At 40.6% G+C, this 24,428-nt stretch overlaps 1 protein-coding gene and 1 long non-coding RNA gene across 2 annotated transcripts in view; one reads left to right on the plus strand and one right to left on the minus strand.

The window, feature by feature from the left end:
- rnf213a (ring finger protein 213a) overlaps positions 1-24,428 on the plus strand; it is a 211,417-nt gene that overhangs the window by 166,821 nt on the left and 20,168 nt on the right. Inside the window, exons 47-60 of the mRNA XM_063030522.1 lie at positions 1,357-1,555; positions 2,260-2,456; positions 3,250-3,372; positions 4,973-5,083; positions 7,608-7,853; positions 12,690-12,771; positions 12,866-12,900; positions 13,594-13,691; positions 14,758-14,911; positions 15,585-15,750; positions 15,861-15,955; positions 17,836-18,075; positions 20,377-20,509; positions 20,602-20,685. Coding sequence (XP_062886592.1) covers positions 1,357-1,555; positions 2,260-2,456; positions 3,250-3,372; positions 4,973-5,083; positions 7,608-7,853; positions 12,690-12,771; positions 12,866-12,900; positions 13,594-13,691; positions 14,758-14,911; positions 15,585-15,750; positions 15,861-15,955; positions 17,836-18,075; positions 20,377-20,509; positions 20,602-20,685 — 1,963 coding nt within the window. The remainder of the gene's footprint in view (positions 1-1,356; positions 1,556-2,259; positions 2,457-3,249; positions 3,373-4,972; positions 5,084-7,607; positions 7,854-12,689; positions 12,772-12,865; positions 12,901-13,593; positions 13,692-14,757; positions 14,912-15,584; positions 15,751-15,860; positions 15,956-17,835; positions 18,076-20,376; positions 20,510-20,601; positions 20,686-24,428) is intronic.
- On the minus strand, positions 1,396-24,367 carry LOC134336375 (uncharacterized). Its single transcript, XR_010015782.1, has 4 exons — positions 23,787-24,367; positions 10,173-10,243; positions 2,355-2,564; positions 1,396-1,534 (listed from the first exon to the last, which is right to left on the minus strand). It is a non-coding gene; the product is annotated as an uncharacterized LOC134336375 (long non-coding RNA).

Here is a 24,428-nt window from a genome sequence, read left to right on the forward strand (position 1 = left end):
CTCTGATCTGGGCCGACAATTACGTGTCGGCAGCACCTAATTAATTAGCATGTTATTTCGGCTTTTTTCTTAAAGATGTACTGTGTGTCTCCCGGCTACCGTTGCATTCTCCGCAAATCGGTATCTGTCCGTGGCCTGGGGGTTGGGGTGTCATCTCGTCATCGTCTGTTTCCATTAGAGCAGGCAGCTCATCTTCTATCTCTGCCCGCCTCGATGTCGAAGGTCGAGGTTCGTCGTCTGCTGTAGCTGATGTGGAAGGCTTGCTTTACTGCTGAGCCTCGCGCATTTTTCTATCACACAGTTCTATGTAAGGACTCAAACCATCCTGCAAATATCCCCTAAACCGACGTAACCTTTCAAAATTAAAGTCGTACTTTATCATTACTCATTTGGTTTCGATGGTTATCCTTTTTTCTTCCAATTGCATCAGCTCTTCATCTGTCAGTTCTTGGTCATGGGATGCCAAAACCTCTTCAACGTCATGTTCGTCAGCTTCCACAAGCCAAACTCACGTTGTCCTTACTTCGTTCACCACGATAAAAATGCTTAATTATGTCTAGTTTTACACTAAGTGTAACACCCTTACGAGCTCCCTTAGGCTTTTCCGATACCTTAGAACTCATCTTGCAAACGGCTGCTGACAGGCACGTGTTTAAGCACTGCCGTTCCGAATCCGGGGCAGAGCGGCTGCTCGAGGCGCGCTTCTTTTTTTTTCGTAACAGTGAAAACACCTTCTGAAAGCGAAAACAGGGTACTAATGTAGGTCTTTCGTAACAGTGAGGTTTCGTAAAGCGAACGTTCAAAAAGCGGGGGACACATGTATTCTGAAATCTGGTCTCTTCTCCCCCCCCCCCCATTTCCCCCACTGAGGTATTTAGAAACTGTTCCTCAAAGAGCAGAAAATTGAGAATTTTTTCCCCACCCCGACAATAGTGGAGGCCAGATCCTTATAGATTATGATAGAGGTGCACTCAAATATTTGAAGGATTGAGGATTTGAAGGTTATGAGGAACTGGCACAGAAAGAAGTTGAGTCCGACATAGATCAGCCATGAACAAATTGAATGGTGGATCTGGATTAGGAGGCCTGGTGGTCTACACCTCTTCCTATTTTCTTGTATTTTTGTTTTCTTGTAGGGCATTCTAACATTTCCCTTGTTGTAATACCTGGTACACTTTCATGGAGAGCATTTAGCCATTAACTGCTTTCTGTGTCATTTCAAACGTTTCTAAATGAATGAATATCTCTGCAACATTTTTCATTCTTTCTTCAGTTTTTACTCAGAAAAATGTAAGATGAATTCATCGTCAGAGTTTCATACATGTTAACTAATAATCTATTTTACTCAATGTTTAGGATTCTATGTATGAAAAATCCCAGTTGTGCACGGTGCAGGAAAAGATTGGCTACCTGGCTCAAGAGGGAGAATTCATTCAGATGCACATTCAGCGCAAGTGTGAAAAGCCAACAATAGAAACCTTACAGTTTGTTGCCAGAATTCGCTTCTGTTTTGATGTTGTTTCCCAACTTCTTTCTGAAAAACAAGGCACATTGGGTAATACTGTCTTTTAAAATTAATGTAGTGTTTGTATAGAACCTCAGCTTTAATCATTTGAACATCTTTATTCTGACTTGATCTGTACTCAACAGATTACAAATTGCAATTGAATTTGTGTTCAATTGGCTGGTTAGTATTCTGAAAGTTTACAAACTGGGCTGTATTAGTAAATCAATCCATCAGTAAAGACCTCCACAATGCAGTATTATGGGATGTTGGCAGCTTTAGTCTTAGTTACTTTTTATCAGTTAGCAAAGCAATAATAGTAATAAAGTTGTAATTGTGGGCTGGACAAAGTATACTTCTGTTTACTCCAGCTTTCGTTGATTTCATTCAGGATAAGCTCAGTTCTAACGGACAGCCATGATATTATAATTTGCTACTGTAAAAAGGAAAATGTTGGAAATAAAACAGCAGGTGTGCAACCTATGGAAAGGGGATATTGATCTTTGTGCAGATTTTGCCTGATCTGAGTATTTTTTAGATTTTTAGCCTTTTTTCTCAGGCCTCTGCCATCTGCGGTAATTTGCCAATGAAACATGGTGAAAAATGCTTGATCAAGTTTAGTCCAGTGTATAACAATGCAATTTTCTACTTATTAACACCTGTAATAAAGAATGAAAATAATTGGTAGGCATAAATATATTCTCATTTGATATGAGTCAAGTTAACCCTTATGTTTTATTGATTTGTACTTCCAGCTGAGGATTCAAAATATGTACGTGCAAAAGAAACTTTCCTGCAAAGGATTAAGTGTATGATTCTTAATGGAGGAAATGATTGGTTCAAGATTTACCTTGTGCGAAAGCTGTTCTGTTTGAATGGAATTGATTTTGTCCAAGAGCTTTTGAAGGATGACCAATTTGCATGGATCTTTCCCAAGGAAATTGTTCAGGAGGTACATATAATACTCTAATCATCATTAGCCAATGTAGTCCTTTTTTCTCAGCTAATGAGATTTCAGCAGGAATGCCACAGAAGCAAATGTATTGAATTAGAAACAAATCTGAAATAGAAAAAAACATAGAGAAAAGGGGATTGCACAAAAAGAAAAAAAACATGGAAAAAAATCTATAAAAGAATACATTTTTTATTTTTTCTTATAGTAATTTATTACTGACCACAATGAGTGTCCACAGTTAAAACTGATTCCTTCCAAGGCCAGAGCTGTTAAGTGAAATTGAATGACATAATTTAAAAAAAAATTAAAATGGTGCTCTTGGAAGTATATTTTTAGCCATTTCACTCCATTTTTAGGATTTTGCTTTTGAAAAATCCTAGTTTTGGATAGTACAAAAAATGCTTATCTAGCCGAAAAGGGAGAATTTCTCCAGATGTGGATTCAACATAAACAGATTACCATACAAACATTAGTATCATTCAAAACCTCATTCTTTCTTTAATTAACTTGCACCATATGAAAATCTGTCATTGTTATACAGGAAAAGGTAATTTTTTGGATTAGGATTACACCAACCTCCTTATTATCACAGCTTTTGAAATTTGTCCAGGTAATTTGAACTGTCTGAGAAAAAATACAGAAATTGATCCTTTGAACAGATTCTACTATAGTTTCTTTAATTACAGTATAGAATCGCGAACTAATTTATAATAGATCGGCACTCGTGTTCAGTAGTGTATAATGAAAAATTATTGCATAAATTCAAGAAAATATCTTTTTTGATTTTCAGAGACATCATATTGGACAAATTGATCGCTATCTTGCATGTGGCAAAGATTATCAAATGTTTCGTGATGCAGTTGCCAAAGTATTTGTTTATTGTGAGCTTAAAAGCATTGAAGAAGCTCAAAAGGTACAAGCCAGAATATATATATTTTTTAAAAAGGACAGAATTGACTAACATTAAACTGAAGTGAACTAGTTAAGAGCACATAAATCTGGAGTTCAATGCTGTCAAAGACTAGGTGTCAATGAGCAATTTCATATATTGGGATATTATTTAGTTTATATAGTGTCAAGAAATCATATACATGCCTGAGAGTTTTTACAGGAAAGTTTCATTAAATTGACTCCTGTTTAGGGAGTTGTACTATAAGAAAAGATTGAGCAGAATGGGTCAGTACCCTCTGGATTTTCAAATATGAGATGTGATTTCACTGAAGAATCATCTTCAGAAATGGCATAATGCAATGTATAGTTGTACAGTGTATCCTTTGGTGGAAGGATGTTGAAAAGGGAGAACAGTGTCAAGTTAAACATCTAGATTGATGTTTCTTAAAAGATCTGTGAATCGGGGTTATTAAAGGTATTCAGGGCCGAGGTACGGTAGATTTTAGGATCACAACAGAATTGGGCAGGAAATTGACTTGAGATTAAAGATTAGATCAGCTATGATCTCATTAAGTGGTAGAGAAGGTCCAAGGAACTGAATAGCCACCTCCTATTTATTACATTCCTATGTTTGAAGGCCAAGGACACAGTGGAGACGGCTGAGTCACGTCTGAGGTACGGGGATCTGGAGGGGACAATGGCCTCTCATCAGGTGGGGCTGGGCAGTTTCCTTTCAACCCACTTCGACAGGGCCCAGGGCAGGGACAAACACAAGCTTGACCAGGGAGAGGTGCCAGCAGCTGTCAAGGAAGTGTGTACCACCAGGGTAGTAGGAATGGGGCAGCAGGGAGCTTTGGGCAAGGAGGGAGGGTGCACTGAAGCAGAAGATCTCCTGGTCTAACATCTGCCAGGTAGAATCCCAGCACATCAAATTCATGATCCAGGCTGTGTATGACATCCTCCACAGTCCACCAAACCTTTTTGATTGGGGAAAAATGAGGCATCATCATATTCTCTCTGCCCTGGCAGAGGGACCCTGGAACCCTTAGCAGTTGCCCAAAAGCCCTGAGAGAAGGCCGATACCACTGGTACTATGGCCAGGTGCTGAAGACAGTGGCAGAAATGATCTCCTTGGCCGTTAACAACAGTAGGCACCTCGGCCAACCCATAGCTTTTGTCAAAGTTGGAGACCAACCACAGCTTCAGACCAGACCACCAGCAGGCTTGCTGGCCATGCCATCTGACTGGCAACTGAAAATGTATCTTGACGAGCAATTGAAGTTCCCTGACTTCATTGCATCATCATCTCTGAAGCCATTCCGTCAAAAACTTCGAAGCAGGTGGTCATGGTAGAACTGACAGTTCCTTGGGAGACCGGATTGAGGAGGCATTTGAATGTAAGAAAGCCAGGTGCCAGGATCTGGTACAGCAGTGACGGGTGAAGAGCACAATGCGAGCCTATAGAGGTGGGGTGTAGAGGTTTTGCTGGCTGTTCACTGTGCAGATATATCTCAGCATCAGTAGGATCAGTGAAAAATGAATTATTTATTGGTTATTTCTGCTGTATATGTAATTGGATATTCTGATTTAATGTAACACTAACCAAAATAATTTTACTCTAGGTTTGCAGATGCTCCTCCAGTGAGCAAGGTATTTATATAACCCTTGCAATATTCCGGGAAATCATCTTACTATACACATCCAGCAACCCTAGTGTCCATCCAAACAAAGATGTAAGTCTGGATAATGAGTTTGAAAAAATTAATTTCTAAAAATAATTCAGTACAATGCCTGAACCAAGATACTTATAGATGTTTACGCTCAAAAGACATCAGTGCAAGAGAATGTGTTCTCCACCTTTCTAAGTAGTAACTGATCCAAGTTCCAGTGTAGCATAACTGGATATGAAGTAAACACTAATAATCTTCAGAAATACACATTAATGTGCAACATCTTTGCATTTTCTCTGAGAATAATGTTTTGTTGTTTAGCTCATTGGAATTGATTCCAGTTTAAATATACTTCAAACTGCTTAGATTTATTTATCAGTCTTCTGGCCCTCAGTTTTTTAGGCTGAGTTCAATGCCATATCTGCAAGGGACAGAGTTCTAATACATTTGGTAGTATAGTGGTTAGTGTAATGCTTTACAGCCCCAGGGTCCGGGGTTCAGTTCCTGCTGTAGTCTAAGGTATTTCTGCATTCTCCCCATGACATATGGGTTTCCTCCGGGTGCTCTGGTTTCCTCCCACATTCAAAATATACATACGGGTCAATAGGCTAATTGGTCACATGGGTGTAACTGAGTGGTAAGGGCTCATTAGACCTGAAGCATCTGTTGCTATGCTATATCTTTAAATTAAAAACATAAACAAGTTACTTTAAACAACAGGAATTCTGCAGATGCTGGAAATTCAAGCAACATACATCAAAGTTGCTGGTGAACGCAGCAGGTCAAGCAGCATCTATAGGAAGAGGTGCAGTCAACGTTTCAGGCCGAGACCCTTCGTCAGGACTAACTGAAGGAAGAGTGAGTAAGGGATTTGAAAGGGGGAGGGGGAGATGCAAAATGTTAGGAGAAGACAGGAGGGGGAGGGATAGAGCCGAGAGCTGGACAGGTGATAGGCAAAAGGGGATACGAGAGGATCATGGGACAGGAGGTCCGGGAAGAAAGACACGGGGGGGGGTGACCCAGAGGATGGGCAAGAGGTATATTCAGAGGGACAGAGGGAGAAAAAGGAGAGTGAGAGAAAGAATGTGTGCATAAAAATGAGTAACAGATGGGGTACGAGGGGGAGGTGGGGCCTTAGCGGAAGTTAGAGAAGTCAATGTTCTGCATGAACATTGACTTCTCTAACTTCCGCTAAGGCCCCACCTCTCCCTCGTACCCCATCTGTTACTCATTTTTATGCACACATTCTTTCTCTCACTCTCCTTTTTCTCCCTCTGTCCCTCTGAATATACCTCTTGCCCATCCTCTGGGTCAACCCCCCTTGTCTTTCTTCCCGGACCTCCTGTCCCATGATCCTCTCGTATCCCCTTTTGCCTATCACCTGTCCAGCTCTCGGCTCTATCCCTCCCCCTCCTGTCTTCTCCTATCATTTTGCATCTCCCCCTCCCCCTCCAGCCTTCAAATCCCTTACTCACTCTTCCTTCAGTTAGTCCTGACGAAGGGTCTCGGCCTGAAACGTCGACTGCACCTCTTCCTATAGATGCTGCTTGGCCTGCTGCGTTCACCAGCAACTTTGAAACAAGTTACTTTAGCATAGTCTGAACTATAAAAATAAGAACTCCAGTATACCATTTATTCAAAATGATGCAGTGAAAAGACAGACCTGTTCAGAAGGAATATTTTCAGGTCTTTATGATCAAAGTTAATAAAAACTGATTGTATATTTTCAAATTCTGTTGTTGGTTGATGCAGTTGAGGGAACATCTGGATGGACACGGCCAAGGGTACATGGGACTACCATTGTCTTCAAGACTCTTTCTAGCTTGCACATTAATTTATAAATGTATCTTTGTTCCGTCATCCTCTTTCTCCCAAAACTCTAAAAATCCCTACCATTGAAATTGTTCAGAGTATCTTCACAATATATAACAGTTCAAAAAAAGTTGGGTCACTGCTGTTATTATAAGAAAAATTTGGAATGCCTCTTAAAGGCTGATGTTGCCACTGACCGTTTTTTTAAAATAAGGAACTGCTGAAAGAGTGTTTTGAGAAACTCTGTACAGTGTTTTTAGAGTTATTGGCCTTCTGCTGCAGTCATAGTTATTAAGAAATGTATTATCTGGCGGCCAGATCTACCATATCAATTCTATGCAAGAGCAGGAAATAGATTTTTTTTAAAAAAGATGCCTTTTGAGTATGAAGCCTTGATAGGAATTAACTACATTTGTCATTGAAAAGGATTTAAATATTACCAAAGGCTGAGAGAAGTTGTTTCCTAATTTCTATTACGGTGCATGGAAGGGAGAAATATAGTTTTAATTTACATTCTGTTTAGTTAGAATTATGTAGCATTGTGCAACTGAATACTTCTTATTTTAAGTATGTTTTGTGAAATAACTTTGATTTTAATGCTAAAATCAGAAATTAGGTTAGTATGCATGCTTCTGTTTTCAGTTGCCAATTTCGGATTTCCTGAACATTTAAAAATGTCATTCAGTCTTTATTCCTTAGGATTTTGCTTTTTTTCACTAACACAGTGTTCCATTTTTCAGTTTCACAAGTGAATTTCATTTGTTGTGTTTTTCAGCAATTTGATGTTATTGAAAAGTTCATAGAGAATGAAAAGCTTTTTGACTCTGCCATGTGCAAGAACTTTGCCATTAGATTACTCAAGAATGAAATTCCTGGACTTGAGATCAATCCAGAGCTAAATAGGCTGCAGAAGACAATAATGGAGATATTCATTCACGTAGCAGCTGTCATCTTGTTCTATCAGAAAGATAAAATCCTGACTCCGCTGAAAAATCTATCTTTTCATCCTTCTGATATGGTGGTATGTTTGTTTATTGTTTGAATTAATGCTTCAACAAGCAATCATTTTCACAAAATCTTTTTTACTTGGTTAGTTTGTTAAAAGTGAAAATAATCTGTTTTCTGGAATTCTAACGCTTACATTTGACACAACGCAAATTGTCCTTGCAGTTACAAACACTACTGAGAATCTTTAGAATACAACGGAAAATATTTTGTATTTTATGAAGGAAAAACTTTACAGCAAAATGAACTTAATCGGGTTTCCCGACTTTTCACATTCTTAGTTTGTAATTAGTCTTTTTTTTTCCCCAGTACTCTACTTCTACTTCTTTCCTGGAGGCACCATCTTCCTGAGCTCAGATTTCATAAGTGCTGATCACACCTTGATATGCATAGAGGATGAATGTTGGGCTATTTGTCCTGAACAGTGCTGAATTAACCTGAGATCATTTTTGGATCCAAATCTCTAAGATCCAAGTTCTTGCTATCGTAATCAGCTGTGCCACTTTAATATCTACTGATGTATTTAGAAATAAAAATCTAACATTTCACCCTTATAAATCATTTTCACACCGTTGGTAGTAATGGTTGATTTGATATGCTACAATTCTATTCATTATCTGATACATAGAAGCACAAAAACAAAGAAATGTGCTGCTAGTTGATTTTGGTGAATCAGATCATGTGAGTTATGTATTGCCATGAAGTGATTGTCAATAATATGAAAGAGTTCATGTGCATAGCAGTCTTTTGTCTACTACTGCAACAAGAGGTTATACCTGTCTTACCTTAAATGAGTGAATGAATGTTTCAATTGGAATAATCAGTGTAGCAATATTGGCTGAATGTGCAAAGAGTCTTGTATGCTTTTGGCTGTTCGTAGAATATAGAACCAATACAATACAATACAGGAATGATATCTGTTGAATGATATCTCAGCCCTCCATATCTGTTCAAAGTAAATTTATTATCAAAATTACCATATTGAGATTCATTTTCTTGCAGCTATTTACAGGGGAAAAAAAAATACGATTAAATTTTATTAAAAACTGTACATAAGCAGGCAAAAGCTTTCAAACAACCAAAGTGCAAAAGAAGACAAATTGTACAAATAAAAATGATACTGAGAGCATGAGTTGTGAAGAGTCATTGAATGTGAGTTTGTAGGTCATAGAATCAGTTCAAAATAGTGGTGAATGAAGTTCAGGAGCTTGATGATTGTGGACTAGTAACTGTTCCTGAACCTAACGCTTCCATCCCTCCTTTCCTATTGTAGTAGCAAAAAAGGATGGCCTGTATGGTGGGTCTTTGATGATGGATGTTGTTTTCCTGTGGCAGTGGTCCATGTAGATATACTCAAAGGTTTGGGAGAGCTTTGCCGGAGATGGACTGGGCAACAGCACTTTCTGTGGCCTTTCCTATTCTTGCACATGATCCATGTCCCTCCATTTCCTGCATATCCACGTGCCTGTCCAAATACCCCTCAAAAAAACATGATTGTATCTGCACCATCACCAGCCTGACAGCATATTCCAGGCACCTATATTTACCCTGCATACCTTTTAAACTGTCCCCCTTTTAAAGCTATTCCCTCTAGTTTTTAATTTCCATGCTGGAAAAAAAAATTCTATGACTATCTATGCCTGCCATAACTTTTATTTGACTTTTTCACAACTCTTTATCAGGTCTCTGCTCATCCTCTAACACTTTTTTTTTGCATTGAATGATCCTTTTCTAATAGCTAATACTTTTTAATCCAGGCAACATCCAAGTGGACAACCTCTACACCCTTTCTGTACATTCTTCCTTTCGTGGGGTGACCAGAATGGCACAAAATCTTTCAAACGTACATCAATCAAGAGGCATCCTTTAGTCTTGTGAGACCATGGATTTGCGCCTTGGAAGGTTTCCAGGGCGCAGGCCTGGGCAAGGTTGTATGGAAGACAAACAGTTGCCCATGCTGCAAGTCTCCCCTCTCCATTCCACCGATGTTGTCCAAGGGAAGGGCACTAGGGCAGATACAGCTTGACACCAGTGTCGTTGCAGAGCAATGTGTAGTTAAGTGTCTTGCTCAAGGACACAACACGCTGCCTCAGCTGAGGCTCAAACTAGCGACCTTCAGATCACTAGACCAACGCCTCAACCACTTGGCCATGCGCCATCAAAGTTTTATACAGCTCCAGCAAGACTTCTTCACTCTTGTACTCAGTGCCCTGATCAATGAATGCATGTGTGCATGTACCTTTAGTACTCTATCCACTTGTGTTGCACATCATCTTGTATCAGGAAACTTTCTGTCTCTTAAAAGCTATAGCAAGATGATGGTAAGCAGTCTCACCTTCAATTCCGTGCTGTATGGAATTGGGGGAAAATGCATTCAACAACTGTGATGATTTTGATTTTTCCGTCCTGTAAAACAATAAGTGAAAATGACAAGAATCTACACAAACCAAAGTACAAGTAACTGAATCATTCCCCAGGTTATAGTTTAGCTGTACAATTGTTATCCCTGAACTGATGCTTGTCAGATTCCTGGCTGAGAGAGTCATAATTCCTGGCTGAGAGAGCCCAAGAAGAGCAGCATGAGCTGCCTCAATGACTATTGTCCAGTAGCGCTCACATCTACAGGAAACAAATTTCATGACGTATGCCAGTGATATTAAATCTAATTCTGAATTGTAATCATAATTTCCTCCCACTTTCTCTAGACTTGAGGGGTAGCCATGGGCTCCAACTATGAGAAATTCTGCAGATGTTGGAAATCCTAGCAACACACACAAAATGCAGGAGGAACTCAGCAGGCCAGGCAGCATCTCCAGTCCTGCTGAAGGGTTGTGGCCCGAAACGTCGACTGTACTTTTTTCCATAGATGCTGCCTGGCCTGCTGAGTTCCTCCAGCATTTTGTGTGTGGTGCTAGGCTCCAACTATGCTAGCCTTTTCATCGTCTACACAGAACAGTCCATGTTCAAAGCCTTCCCCAGTAATGCTCCCCAGATCTTCCCCACAACACTAACTACTCCATTGGTACTGCTTCTTGCACCCATGTCAATTGTCAATTTCATCAACTTTGTCTCCATCTTCCACCCTGCTCTTAAATTCACGGTGCATTTCTGACATCATCTTCAGCTTTGTTTAGTCAGATAGATGTTTGTCTTTGAACAGGTTCCATGGGTTTTCTTTGTTTCATGGCTGTCTGCGGGGAAAATGGATCTCAGGGCTGTATAACTGCATGCATACTTTGAAGTCAAATGTACTTTGAATCTCAATTCCTTCATCTCTGCTACATCTGTTCCCAGGATGAGGCGTTCCTTTCCAGGACATCAGAGATGTCCTCCTCCTTCAAAGAACGCGTTTTTCCTTCTGCCATTGATGCTGCCCTAACCCGCATCTCCCCCATTTCCTGGAGCTCTGCACACACCCCATCTTCCTACTGCCTTAACAGGGATAGAGTTCCTCTTGTCCTTACCAACGACCCCATGCAACACATCATTCTTCACAGCTTCTGCCATCTCCAAGGGTATCCTACCACTAAGCACATCTTTACCTCCCGCTCTACTCGCTGCTTTCAGCAGGGATCTCTCCCTCAGTGATTCCCTTATTCATTAGTCCATCCCCACTAATGTCCCTTACAGCACTTATTCCTGCAAGCGGCCAAAGTGCTACACCTGTCCATTCACCTCTGCCCTCACCTCTATTCAGGGCCCCCAACAGTCTTTGCAAGTGAAGGAGCATTTCACCTGCAAGCCTGCTTGAGTCCTCTGTTGCATCCAGTGCTTCCAATGCAGCCTCCTCTACATTGGTGAAACCGGTCATAAATTGGGGACTGCTTTGTCGAGCGCCTCTGCTCCATGCTCCATCTGCCAAAAGTGGAAGTTCCTGCTAGCCCAACATTTTAATTCCAATTCCCATTCCCATTCCCATTCCCATTCCAACTTGTTGGTCCATTCCTGTTGTGCTACAATGAGGCCACTCTCAGGGTGGAGGAGCAACACCTTGTATTCCGTCTGGGTAGCCTCCAACCTGATATCAATTTCTCCTTATGGTTGAAAAAAACCCTTCCTCCTCCTCTCGTCTTCTATTCCCCACACTGGCCTCTCACCACTTCACACTTGCTTATCAACCCTGATGCCCTTCCTCCTTCCCTTTTTCCTATGGTCCACTCTACTCTCCTATCAGATTCCCTTATCGCCTGCCTTTCCCACCCACCTGGCATCACCTATCACCTTCCAGCTATCCTTCTTCCCCTCTTTCCCCCTCTCCACCTGGTGCCTTCCCCATTCCTGAAGATTCTCAGCCTGAAACATTGACTGTTTATTCATTTCCATCGATGCTGCCTGACGTGCTGAGTTCCTCCAGCATTTTGTGTATTTTGCTTTGGATTTCCAGTATTTTGCAGAATTTCTTGTGTTCTTAATCATATATTCAGTATAAGCTGAATCCATTGGTACAAACATATAGATTGTGCACATTATACAGATTTGGGGTCTCCCAACCTGTGGTGACCTTTTAACCTTATGTTAATTTCCCTTTCCTTTTATCAATGTCCATTTCTTATGAATTCCATATCAAGCATTTGGTGATGTGTCTTGGGATTTGGCTCGGACTTTTAAACTGCATACTAAAAATTGAACAGCTGAAGGGTCCAAATCTTGAACTCCTTTCCAGCACTGCAGGCATTTCTTAGGATTTCTGTCCACTTTTACCAGTTAATTTATCATGTGCAAAGCATTTTGTTCTGGGCAGAATGAAGCATGGTGCAAAGATTCGCCTTACAGGGATATAAATTACAACCATGTTTAACTTTGCTGAAAGGACACTTGCTGATTTAATCCTTTTTCTCCAATGTACATTTAGAAAGCATTCCTACCAACAATGCCTGAAGATATGATCATGGAAGCCAAGGGATGGAACGGTTTGCAGTCATTTAGATGGTATGGTAAGTAACCAATTCAGTCTTTGAGTGCAGTTATACTTTTAAAATACTTTAATTTTAAGCAATCATTAACAAATACCTTTGTTTTTCTTCCCAGAATGTAAAAACGGACATCCTTGTATTGTAGGAGAGGTAAAATCTGTTCTACTTTTTCTGCATTTCTTTTTGAACTGGCGAATATATTAAATACTCGGGTATAGGATAATGTAGAGGGCAGTTTGCTTGGGAGAGCACGTGCAGAGTCGCCAGATACCAGCGCCATATGAAAGCAAGACACATCACACAAACCAGCACACCACACAAGACAAGCACATCAACCAAGACCAGCACATCACACAAACCAATCTTCCGTCCTTGTACTCACTTTACACAGCACGCTGTCGGAGCAGTGCTGCCAGGATAATCAAGGACACGACCCACCCAGCCAACACACTTTTTGTCCCTCTTCCCTCCGGGAGAAGGCTCAGGAGTTTGAAGACTCGTATGGCCAGATTTGGGAACAGCTTCTTTCCAACTGTGATGAACTGCTGAATGTATCCTGACCCGGAACTGGACCGTACCCTCCAAATATCCGGACCTGCCTCTTGGTTTTTTTTTGCACTACCTTACATTCCCTCTTCTATTTTCTATTTATGATTTATAATTTAAATTTTCAATATTTACTGTTGATTTGTATTCCAGGGAGCACAAAGTGCAGAATCAAATATCGATGTGATGATTGTACACTCTAGTATCAATTGTTTGGTGACAATAAAGTATAAATACTCACTATGTTAAGTATGGCTGTGAATCAGATTTCTATTTCTATATGGTTTCTATTTCTAGTGTGGTCTGCCTATGGAAAAAACGTTATGTCCTGAATGCAAAACTGAAATTGGAGGAGTTGATCACAGGCCAGTTGATGGATTTACTGGAGCTCATACGTACGAACATTTTCATGCTGATCAGATAAGAATATTCTTACCTAAATCAAACTGTTACACATAAGCAATGCTTTAATGCAATGGATGCAATAATTTTGTTTCAACTTGTAATATTAGCTTGGTGTCTGTTTTAAACTATCCAATGAGGGAGATCACTAGATTCTGTTAAAAACTGAGTCATCCAGAATTATAAATTGACAATCGATGGTTGAAGATGAAGCCCTATTTAATTTTAGTTGGTTCTTTGTAAGCTAGGCACAGCCAAGAAGGGCTAAAAGGCCTGTTTCTGTGCTGTAGTTTTTCTATGGATCCTATGGTTTCTTTCTAAATTTGTAAATGTGTTTGAGAGGATATCTTCTGTAATCTTTCTCTTGATTTTTGAATGGTACAGTAGATGTTAAAGTTTGGAGGTTTCATGATATAAAATAATATTCTCAACATGTAATGATATTTAATCCAAAAACTGATCATTATATATGATCCAGTACAACTGTATCGATCTCAAGGCATCCTGTCAAGATGTCTACTCCAGGCTTTCCAAAAACTGCAGTTAGTTGAAGCAGAAAAGCAGGAGGTATATTCTAAAGCCACCATTTGCAAGTTTTTTTCTGAAGAGCATGCTATCATTAAGCAAAGTACTGTGAGAGTACATTCACCACAGAGACTGCAGCTGTTTACAAATGCACTTAATCACTACCTTATGAAAGAAAATTAAAAATGGGCATTAAATGTTTGTCTTCCAGTTAATTATTTTAAGAAATAATGGTAGATCGTTTATTTTCCTAAATGATGTTAAATACTCTGCTCACTCAAAAACTTCCACTCAGTTAACAGTCAATGATCAATACGCATCTTTTTAGGGATGCTTGCAGATATGAGCATCAGACAGTCTGGAATTCTGAACCACTGATTATAAGGAGTTGCTGATTCCAGCTATTTAGTGCTGACAGCAGTGGAATTTGCTAACCTAAGTAAAAGAATGGCTATATTTTCTCCCATCTAAAGCATTTTTGTACATTCCCAGTATTTATGGTGAAATGATTAAGGGAATTTATCTGATTTTTAGGATGGACAGAACACAATCAGGATACATCCTAGGTGATCCCAGCAAAAGAGAAGCAATTGTGGCTCCTGACAGACAGATGTCTTTAGTATCATTTTTACTTGTGCGTCTGATGACACATGTGGCTATGTTCGTGGGAACATTAGAGGATACCAAGGTATTTATCAGTATTTTGGTTTGATTTAATACTGTCTGACGTAATCCATCATATCAGTTACACAGTTACATCTATATTGTCATGCGTTACTTGCTGCAACTTACTTTAACACCATTATCAGAGTGTTGTTACAGACACTAGAGCCAATTTTGTTCTTGAGAAAGCCTGCTTGAGTATCAAAATTGATACAAATGGAACATGGTAAAGGATATGCTGAAGTAAATCAGAAGTTAATTACTTTTGTGTTGTAAATTCTGACCACTTTACAGAAAACCAGAGAAAATGCATGATCTTTGAAGACTGGTAACGGTGCATCCATGAAAAATATACTCTACGTAGATTAATGAAAATCAAATCAGGACTGAAAATGAAAATGGAGAGTACAGTCTAATGTACTGAATTTAATGTACATTAAGTTCCTCCTCGAAATTCTAGATGCTAGTTTCAACTTGGCAACTCTTTAATAAAAAAAAAAGACAATATGTAGCTTGTGTGTATTTTTCTTTTAACATGGGACAATACCAACTGATGCACAAGTAGAAGTAGATTGCAAAGGTTTCTAAACAGTGTATCGCCTTAACTTGTTCTGAAATTGCTAGATTACTTTAAAATGTAGATATGTTTTTTTCATTAACAAACCAGAATAAAACTTGTACTACATTCTTCTCCATAGTCAATTGAAGATATGATACAACCACGTGTTCAAGATCCAAGGAACTTTCTCTGGAGTCATATCCAAAAAGACATAGAACAACTGGGGAAATCACTGGCAAAAAATACTGATGAAACTGCCGTAGTTGTTCATCTCATTCTTAGCCAACTTATTAAACAAAAACAGTGTATGTATTTGCTTTCAAGTAAAGGAGCAAAGTAAGGTTAACGAGTATTTCAAATTGCATTTTTATCTCTGCCTCTGAAATTCTCTGTTTTCTTCATGTTCAAATTCTAGTCCATTCATTTACATCGACAAACCTCTCCAGTAAACAGGAAAGAAATAAATGGGAGATCTTCATTTCAAAAGAAATGATAACTCCTGCAGTGGAGGTGAGATTTAATTTCTTTCTGTTTGGATTTATTAGACTAATGTTTCAATAATATGCCATTGAAAGTATAAACTATACAAAATTATTTGAAACAGAATATTGCAGCCATATTTAAAACTACTGGACAACCTGGACATACAAGCTCACTGCTCAGTAGTAGTTCTACTTTTTAAAAAAAATCAAATTCAATAAATTATTCACCTTTATTTGCTGACATTTGACCAGGTCTGAAAACCCCAGCATTTGATGACTGTTATTCTCATAAACACAAGAGATTCTGCAGATACTGGAAATCCAGAGTAACACACACAAAATACTGGAGGAACTCAGCAGGTCAGGCAGCATCAATGGAGACTAATAAAGAGCCAATGTTTTGGGCCAAGACACCTCATTAGGACTGGAAAAGAAGGGGGTAGAAGCCAGGATGCTGGGAGTGGGAGAGGAGTATAAGCTAGATGGTGATCGGTGAAACCAGGTGAGGGGGAAGGTAGGTGGGTGGGCTTATTCGCATTAAAATTATTTTATATGTTTACCAACTGTGTTGTCTGTTTTTTTGGTTATATGATTGAATCAATACACTTTCGCTTCACAGGATTTAGTGCGGTAATAAGTGTGCCAGCAATCTGGATGCTGCTTCTTTTCTCAGCTTCACAAAGGATATTGTGTTCTGATCCTAAGGCGTAACTCAATAAATTTTGTGTGTGTTATTTAAATACAGATGGCTTCAATACTTGTGAATCGGTACATCCAAACTGTTTTAGAACTCAGTTTAAACGGGAAAAGTATATATTAATAGTCACCTATCATTTACTAATGACAAGAAACCTTTAGGAAGAGGCTCTCGTTCAATAAAATTATATCTGTTCTTAAAGTGGTAAATCTATTTTAATCGTGGTGGTGCTTTCACAGCAAAGATAATGATAAATAAGACAATGCTGCGGTGAGGAAGTGGATGAAGCTGAGACGTGAAATTGAAAAGTGACCACAAGAAAGAAATTTTAAAGTATTTTTACAAAGTTACTTAACAATAGCACCATGAGCATGTGTTTGTATATTGAAAAATAAATTTAAAAGGGTTCTCTTAACAGAAGCTTAACTGAAAATGAAGATCAGTGGATTTTCCATATAAGCAAATGTGGACCAAGCACTTTAATTCTTCAAAGATGTCTATTCTGTTAATATTTTATTTTTCCTCTCACTAAATACATTATTGGTCAATATTTCAAAAACTTATTTATTTTTTACTGGTTTTTGACCTGACTGGGAAAATAAAGCCGTAAGTAGTATTGTAGTCTAGCTCTGGGAGGTAGCATAGGGAGGGATTGTAGTGTCTGAGTCGAGATTATTAATTCAATCAAAGGCAGCTATTTTTATGTTATTATAATGAAAAATTTGATATTTTCAAACTATGACACAAAGTGCATGATTTGTTATTCTGCTGCTTAAATACCCACTTTAAGAACCACAAGTTGAATTCTTGTATCCTAACACCAGGCAAGGCCAAAAGTAGTTTAATTGCTCTTTTATAGTGGAATGTTCAAGGAAAGGTTGTGAAAAATTCTATCAGCTGATTAGTTCAAGGATATTTTAAAATAAAAATCCACTAAGGTCAGTCATTAACTGCAGACATTCTGATACTTAATCAATAAAGTTTACATCCAATAAAAATGACACTATTTAAAAGAAGTTTATTAACAGGAAAGCAGTTTGGAGCACTACCAAACCATCACGTGACTACACATTCTTTTTGTTCTGTTTTCATTCCTCTCTTCTTGGAAATATTTTTAAAAGTGTTACATGGAAACGTGCATAGATGTAGTTATAAATTGTGATGAATTAATCAAGACATCATAAATTTACCTGTGAACGTTATTTTAACAGAATCTGGACAGGAAGCATGAGGATGCCAACAGGCAAATAAGTCAGGATGAAAGAATATGTTCAGATCCTATTGTAAAAATTGTTTACGATGACCCCCAAACCATCCTTAAGCTACCTAAAGAGAATGCTTTGCACTGCTCTACTATATGGACTTGTAGAAAGAGAATGTCCATTGAGTATTTGAGACACGTACTGGGAGAAAAGGATGATGTACCCATCCTGCAGAGATTTCTACACAAGGTATGATTTATTTAGTTAACTTCTGTACTTAAGCTAAATATTATTTCTTGAACATATGAGGAGTTTTCAATCTCAGCATTAGTGAGTAAAAGAAAATCTTTGAGGTCACGAGCCCCAGGACATCAGTGGGGATGTTCCATAGACCAGAGCTCTAGGCTGATCCAGCGTTCAGTGACTGTCCTTCGATTATATGTTCCGATTGTCCAATATCACAATGTTCAATTCCATTAGCAGCTATTGAGTAAACAAAACTGTCCATCCCTGCAAGCAATAAAAACTGGGAAATATTCAGGCATGGGCAGAGAAGTAGCAAGTAAGCTTCACAGCACAAAAATGCCAGGGAGAGAACTGATACTGATTAATATTGTCTTTGCTGAATCCTGTACCATCAAAACCCTGAGAAACCTCCATTGCCCAGAAACTCAACCAGACCTGTCTCATTGATGCTGTGGCTATAAGAGCAGATCAAAGGCTGTGCAGCCAGCAATGAGTGATTCACCTTCTGACAACATAAAGCCTTTTCACCATCTACAAAATCACAAGTCAGGCATTCTCTCATATATTGACACGGGGCTTCAAAATGCACTGAGGTTACTCCTCGTGGCTACTCCAACCACACCTCCAAAACCCACGATCTCTATCATAATGAAGGTCAAATGCTTCAATTACATGGCAAAGCCCCTGCCTGCAGGTTTCCCCCTCAGTCAAAGACAGTGTTCTGTCTTGGAAAGGTGTTGCCAATTTTTGTTGCAACTAAGCTTAAATCTGAAAAATCCCTATGTGGCAGCACTGTAACAACATCTTCATTGGAATTTACACGGGGGAAAAGGGATGAGCAATAGTTGCTAGCTTTGCCAGCGATATCCAGATCCTAAGAAATAAATATAAATTTTAACAAAACTAGAGTATATGGATTTTAATAAGATTTATGGTTTTTGTACAAGAGAGCATAATTCAAATACTCTTGTCACTGTTCTCAGTTCATTATCCAAAGTAAAATACTGGAAATAGCAAGTCCGCCAGCAACTGTGGAGAGGGGATCATAGTTGACATTTAAGGTTGATCACTTTTCATCTGATGGAAGTGTATCAATGTTAAATGTTTGTTATTTCTCTTTTCCCTCTTTCTTTCTCTTTCCCCACAAATGACCAGTGGTGTGCCTCAGGGATCTGTTCTGGGACCCTTACTCTTTGTGATTTTTATAAATGACCTGGATGAGGAAGTGGAGGGATGAGTTAGTAAGATTACTGATGGCACTAAGATTGGAGGTGTTGTGGATAGTGTGGAGGGCTGTCAGAGGTTATAGCAGGACATTGATAGGATGCAAAACTGGGCTGAGAAGTGGCAGATAGAGTTCAACCCAGATAAGTGTGAAGCGGTTCATTTTGGTAGGTCAAATATGATGGCAGAATATCGTATTAATGGTAAGACTCTTGGCAGTGTGAAGGATCAGAGGGATCTTGGGGTCCGAGTCCATAGGACGCTCAAAGCAGCTGCGCAGGTTGACGCTGTGGTTAAGAAGGCATACGGTGTATTGGCCTTCATTAATTGTGGAATTGAATTTAGGAGCCAAGAGGTAATGTTGCAGCTATATAGGACCCTGGTCAGACCCCACTTGGAGTAATGTGCTCAGTTCTGGTCGCCTCACTACAGAAAGGATGTGGAAGCCATAGAAAGGGTGCAGAGGAGACTTACAAGGATGTTGCCTGGATTGGGAAGCATGCCTTATGAAAACAGGTTGAGTGAACTCGGCCTTTTCTCCTTGGAGCAACGGAGGATGAGAGGTGACCCGGTAGAGGTGTATAAGATGATGAGAGGCATTGATCGCGTGGATAGTCAGAGGCTTTTTTCCAGGGCTGAAATGGTTGCCACAAAAGGACACAGGTTTAAGGTGCTGAGAAGTGGTACAGAGGTGATGTCAGGGGTAAGTTTTTTACTCAGAGGAGTGCATGGAATGGGCTGCCGGCAACAGTGGTGGAGGCAGATACGATAGGGTCTTTTAAGAGACTTCTGGATAGGTACATGGAGCTTAGAAAAATAGAAGGCTATGGGGAAGTCTAGTAACTTCTAAGGTAGGGACATGTTTGGCACAACTTTGTGGGCCGAAGGGCCTGTATTGTGCTGTAGATTTTCTATGTTTCTAAATGCTGCTTAGTATTGTCATTTCATCAAGGCATCTCTGCTCATATTGTTATTGGTTACAATTATTTTTTGCATGAGCTGTAACTTAGTGATACAGGTTGTAGCATGACTGTGTTCCTTGGCACTTCAGTAATCTGTTAATCATCTCCTGATCTGTAGGAAGCACAGTTAAGGCTGGTGAAGTACCTGCCAGAATTACTGGCACTTCAGTATGACTTGATGAAACTATTTCAGAATGCAACGGAAGTACCTAAGCAATTTGTTCATGATTTTCTTCAGAACTTCAGTGCTGGTAAGTATTTTTCATAGTGTGTGGTCAGATTTTTTTTTGGTGGGGATAAAGTTTATTTGATGTTAAGCCCAGATATGCTTTCATATCTTTAGAACCAATAAAGAATACATTTAAATCTCGAATCTCATGCTTCCTTAATGTATGGAACCAGCTTCGAAAATTCCTTGTTACTGATGGTAAGTGTTACTTGTTATTTACTTAATAGATACAGTAAATCCAAAATGTATTTTAAGCTATTTGTATCACCGGATCTATTAAATCATTGCTAAATTCTCTGATAGGAAGTAAATAATTCTACATAGTAAGATAGTGGATTACATGCACCTCCTCCAAGCTTGTGTAACTCTCGCTTTGGCTAGCAGCTTAATATAGGGGGTGATAGCCCCCGGCCCGGCCAAACTTACGAAATCTCATTTGGGTGGATGCTGCGCGATGTGTCCCCTATTACAAATCAGTACCCCGAAATAACAAACAGTACACAATATGTGATTAAACGATTAAGCTTCATAATTCTTACTTTGACTATATGGTTAGTAAAGAAATGGGGAAAAAAAGGGTCCAATCTTATACAGCAGTGAAACCCCACAGCATGTTACACTCTTCCCCACCCCCCCCCCACCAAATTTAGTCATGTCCTCATGACATTGAGATAATTCGCCAACAGGTCCTGCAAAACACAAAGCCCAATTCATGTGTAAAAGGCAGTGACATAGCTCTCCAACACAGTAGGAGTCACTCTGTCTGATCAGCTCAACAAAAGATGAAGGGGGGAGCGTCTCTTACGAGACTATCAGAGACCCCGAGCAATTAGGTCATGGGACTGGGAGCCCCTGGCTATCTGGTCCATTCTTAACTGATCCACCTCAGCCGCCTGAATGACCCCTCTGCGCCGTGAGCAATCTAACTGCCTCTCTAGCGGAAAAATAAAAACAGAAAGCTTCTCCCCCTGCTCCTGACGCATGTTCTGAAACCGCACCGTGAGCTCGATTTGGCCTTCCAGTCAGGCCAAAAGCATTGTCCAGTGCTTGCAGATAATTGACAGCTGTCGCTACAGGAGATTGCAACCTGACAACTTTCACAATGTCAGCAGCCCGCCCATTCAAACTTTCAACCAATCTCTGCAGGCATGCTGAGCTCGTTGACTTCATTAACTTTGCCTCCAACTTTCACCCTGCCCTCAAGTTTACCTGGTCCATTTCCGACACCTCCCTCCCCTTTCTAGATCTTTCTGTCTCTATCTCTGGAGACAGCTTATCTACTGATGTCTACTATAAGCCTACTGACTCTCACAGCTATCTTGACTATTCCTCTTCTCACTCTGTCTCTTGCAAAACTGCCATCCCCTTCTCGCAATTCCTCCACCTCCGCCGCACCTGCTCTCAGGATGAGGCTTTTCATTCCAGGACAAGGGAGATGTCCTCCTTTTTTAAAGAAAGGGGCTTCCCTTCCTCCACCATCAACTCTGCTCTCAAATGCATCTTCCCCATTTCACGCACATCTGCTCTCACTCCATCCTCCCGCAACCCCACTTGGAATAGGGTTCCCCTGGTCCTCACCTACCACCCCACCAGCCTCTGGGTCCAACATATTATTCTCCTTAACTTCCACCACCTCCAACGGGATCCCACCACTAAGCACATCTTTCCCTCCCCCCCCCCACTTTCTGCAGGGATCGCTCCCTACGTGACTCCCTTGTCCATTCATCCCCCCCATCCCTCCCCAGTGATCTCCCTCCTGGCACTTATCCTTGTAAGTGGAACAAGTGCTACACGTGCCCTTGCACTTCTTCCCTTAACACCATTCAGGGCCCCAGACAGTCCTTCCAGGTGAGGCGACACTTCACCTGTGAGTCGGCTGGGGTGACTTCATTTCGGTGCTCCCAATGTGGCCTTCTATATATTGGCAAGACCCGACGCAGACTGGGAGATCGTTTTGCTGAACACCTACGCTCTGTCTGCCAGTGGCCGCACATTTTAATTCCACATCCCATTCCCATTCTGATATGTCTATCCATGGCCTCCTCTACTGTAAAGATGAAGCCACACTCAGGTTGGAGGAACAACACCTTATATTCCGTCTGGGTAGCCTCCAACCTGACAGCATGAACATTGACTTCTCTAACTTCCGCTAATGCCCCACCTCCCCCTCGTACCCCATCCGTTATTTATTTATATACACACATTTTTTCTCTCTCTCTCCTTTTTCTCCCTCTGTCCCTCTGACTATACTCCTTGCCCATCCTCTGGGTTTTCCCCCCCCTCCCCCTTTTTCTTCTCCCCGGGCCTCCTGTCCCATGATCCTCTCATATCCCTTTTGCCAATCACCTGTCCAGCTCTTGGCTCCATCCCTCCCCCTCCTGTCTTCTCCTATCATTTCGGATCTCCCCCTCCCCCTCCCACTTTCAAATCTCTTACTAGCTCTTCCTTCAGTTAGTCCTGACGAAGGGTCTTGGCCCAAAACGTCGACTGTACCTCTTCCTAGAGATGCCGCCTGGCCTGCTGCATTCACCAGCAACTTACTGATGTGTGTTGCTTGAATTTCCAGCATCTGCAGAATTCCTCGTGTTCAACCAATCTCTGTTGCTTTTCATCATCAGGGCACTGCCACTCATCTAACAACTGAGAGGTCTGCTCTGCCCAAGTCTCATACTCTTCCTCCCCTTTAGGAGTGGGCTTTATTCCAGAGAATAGGCGGAGCCTGCCATAGCTGGGACTTTGAATCTGATTTTTCCATTTATTCGCCAGAGAAGTAAGGGCGGATACTGACTCAGAATTCTCACTCTTCACCTGGGGACGTGGACTAATTAGACATTCCAAATCCGACCACTCTTTCCCCTCACTCCTCAGAAACGAGAGAACCCTGTCTTTGAAATCTCCTCTACCTCAGTGCTGGTCTGCATTAAAACAAGAGCTGCACCAGCCATTTTATCAACCCTCCGCCCACTATCGCAACTTCAACAGTACTTAACAGTGTCCAATGGAATGAATCCCGGATGTAACCTCCACAATTGTAACTCTCGCTTCGGTTAGCGGCTTAATATAGGGGGTGATAGCACCTGGCCCATCCAAACTTAAGAAATCTCATTTGGGTGGATGCTGCACGATGTGTCCCCTGTTACAAATCAGTACCCCGAAATAACAAACAGTACGCAATATGCAATTAAACAATTAAGCTTTATAATTCTTACTTTAACTATATGGTTAGTAAAGAAATGGAAAAAAAAGGAAAAAAGGGGCCAATCTTATTAAACAGTCTGTTGCGCAGTGTTGGAACTCACTGTTAAGCCAATCGACCTCCTCCGATCGTCGCTGCCCTTCGGACCCTCGCTCCAAGTCCACTCTTCCGGTGGTCTATCAACTCTCTCCATTTGCGTCTTCTCACCTCATCTACCCCCGGCAAAAGACTGCGAAAATCTCTTCCAGACTCTCAAGTAAGAGCAACAGCATTCCAAAGCCCGTTATCTCTAGTCATAACCCAAACAATGCTGCTACAGAGAAACCATTACATTATCAGTGAAACCTTGGAGCATGTTACACAGCAGTGAAACCCTACAGCATGTTACACTTGTCTGTTACATTTGAAGCTCTCAGCATGGCCTCGTCTACTTGTACATCAGTGAGACCAAGCACAGACTTGGTGACTGCTTTGCAAAGCATCTGCGCACACTGACCATCATGGCTATCTGGAGCTCCTGGTTCCAAGCCAATTTGATTCCCCTTCCCATTCCCACACAAGCCTGTCCTCAGCTTCCTATGCTGCTAGAGTAAGACCAAGTACAAAATAAAAGAACATCTCGTATTCTGCCTGTATGGTCTCTATCCCAATGGCATAAAACACTGAATAAGCAGTTTCAGGTTATCTCCACCCCACCTGTCCCTTTCTCTCTCCTGATCCATCCAGATCCTCTCTTTCATGCAAC

Source organism: Mobula hypostoma, chromosome 22 (genome assembly GCF_963921235.1).
Source record: "Mobula hypostoma chromosome 22, sMobHyp1.1, whole genome shotgun sequence".
Lineage (NCBI taxonomy): Eukaryota > Metazoa > Chordata > Chondrichthyes > Myliobatiformes > Myliobatidae > Mobula > Mobula hypostoma.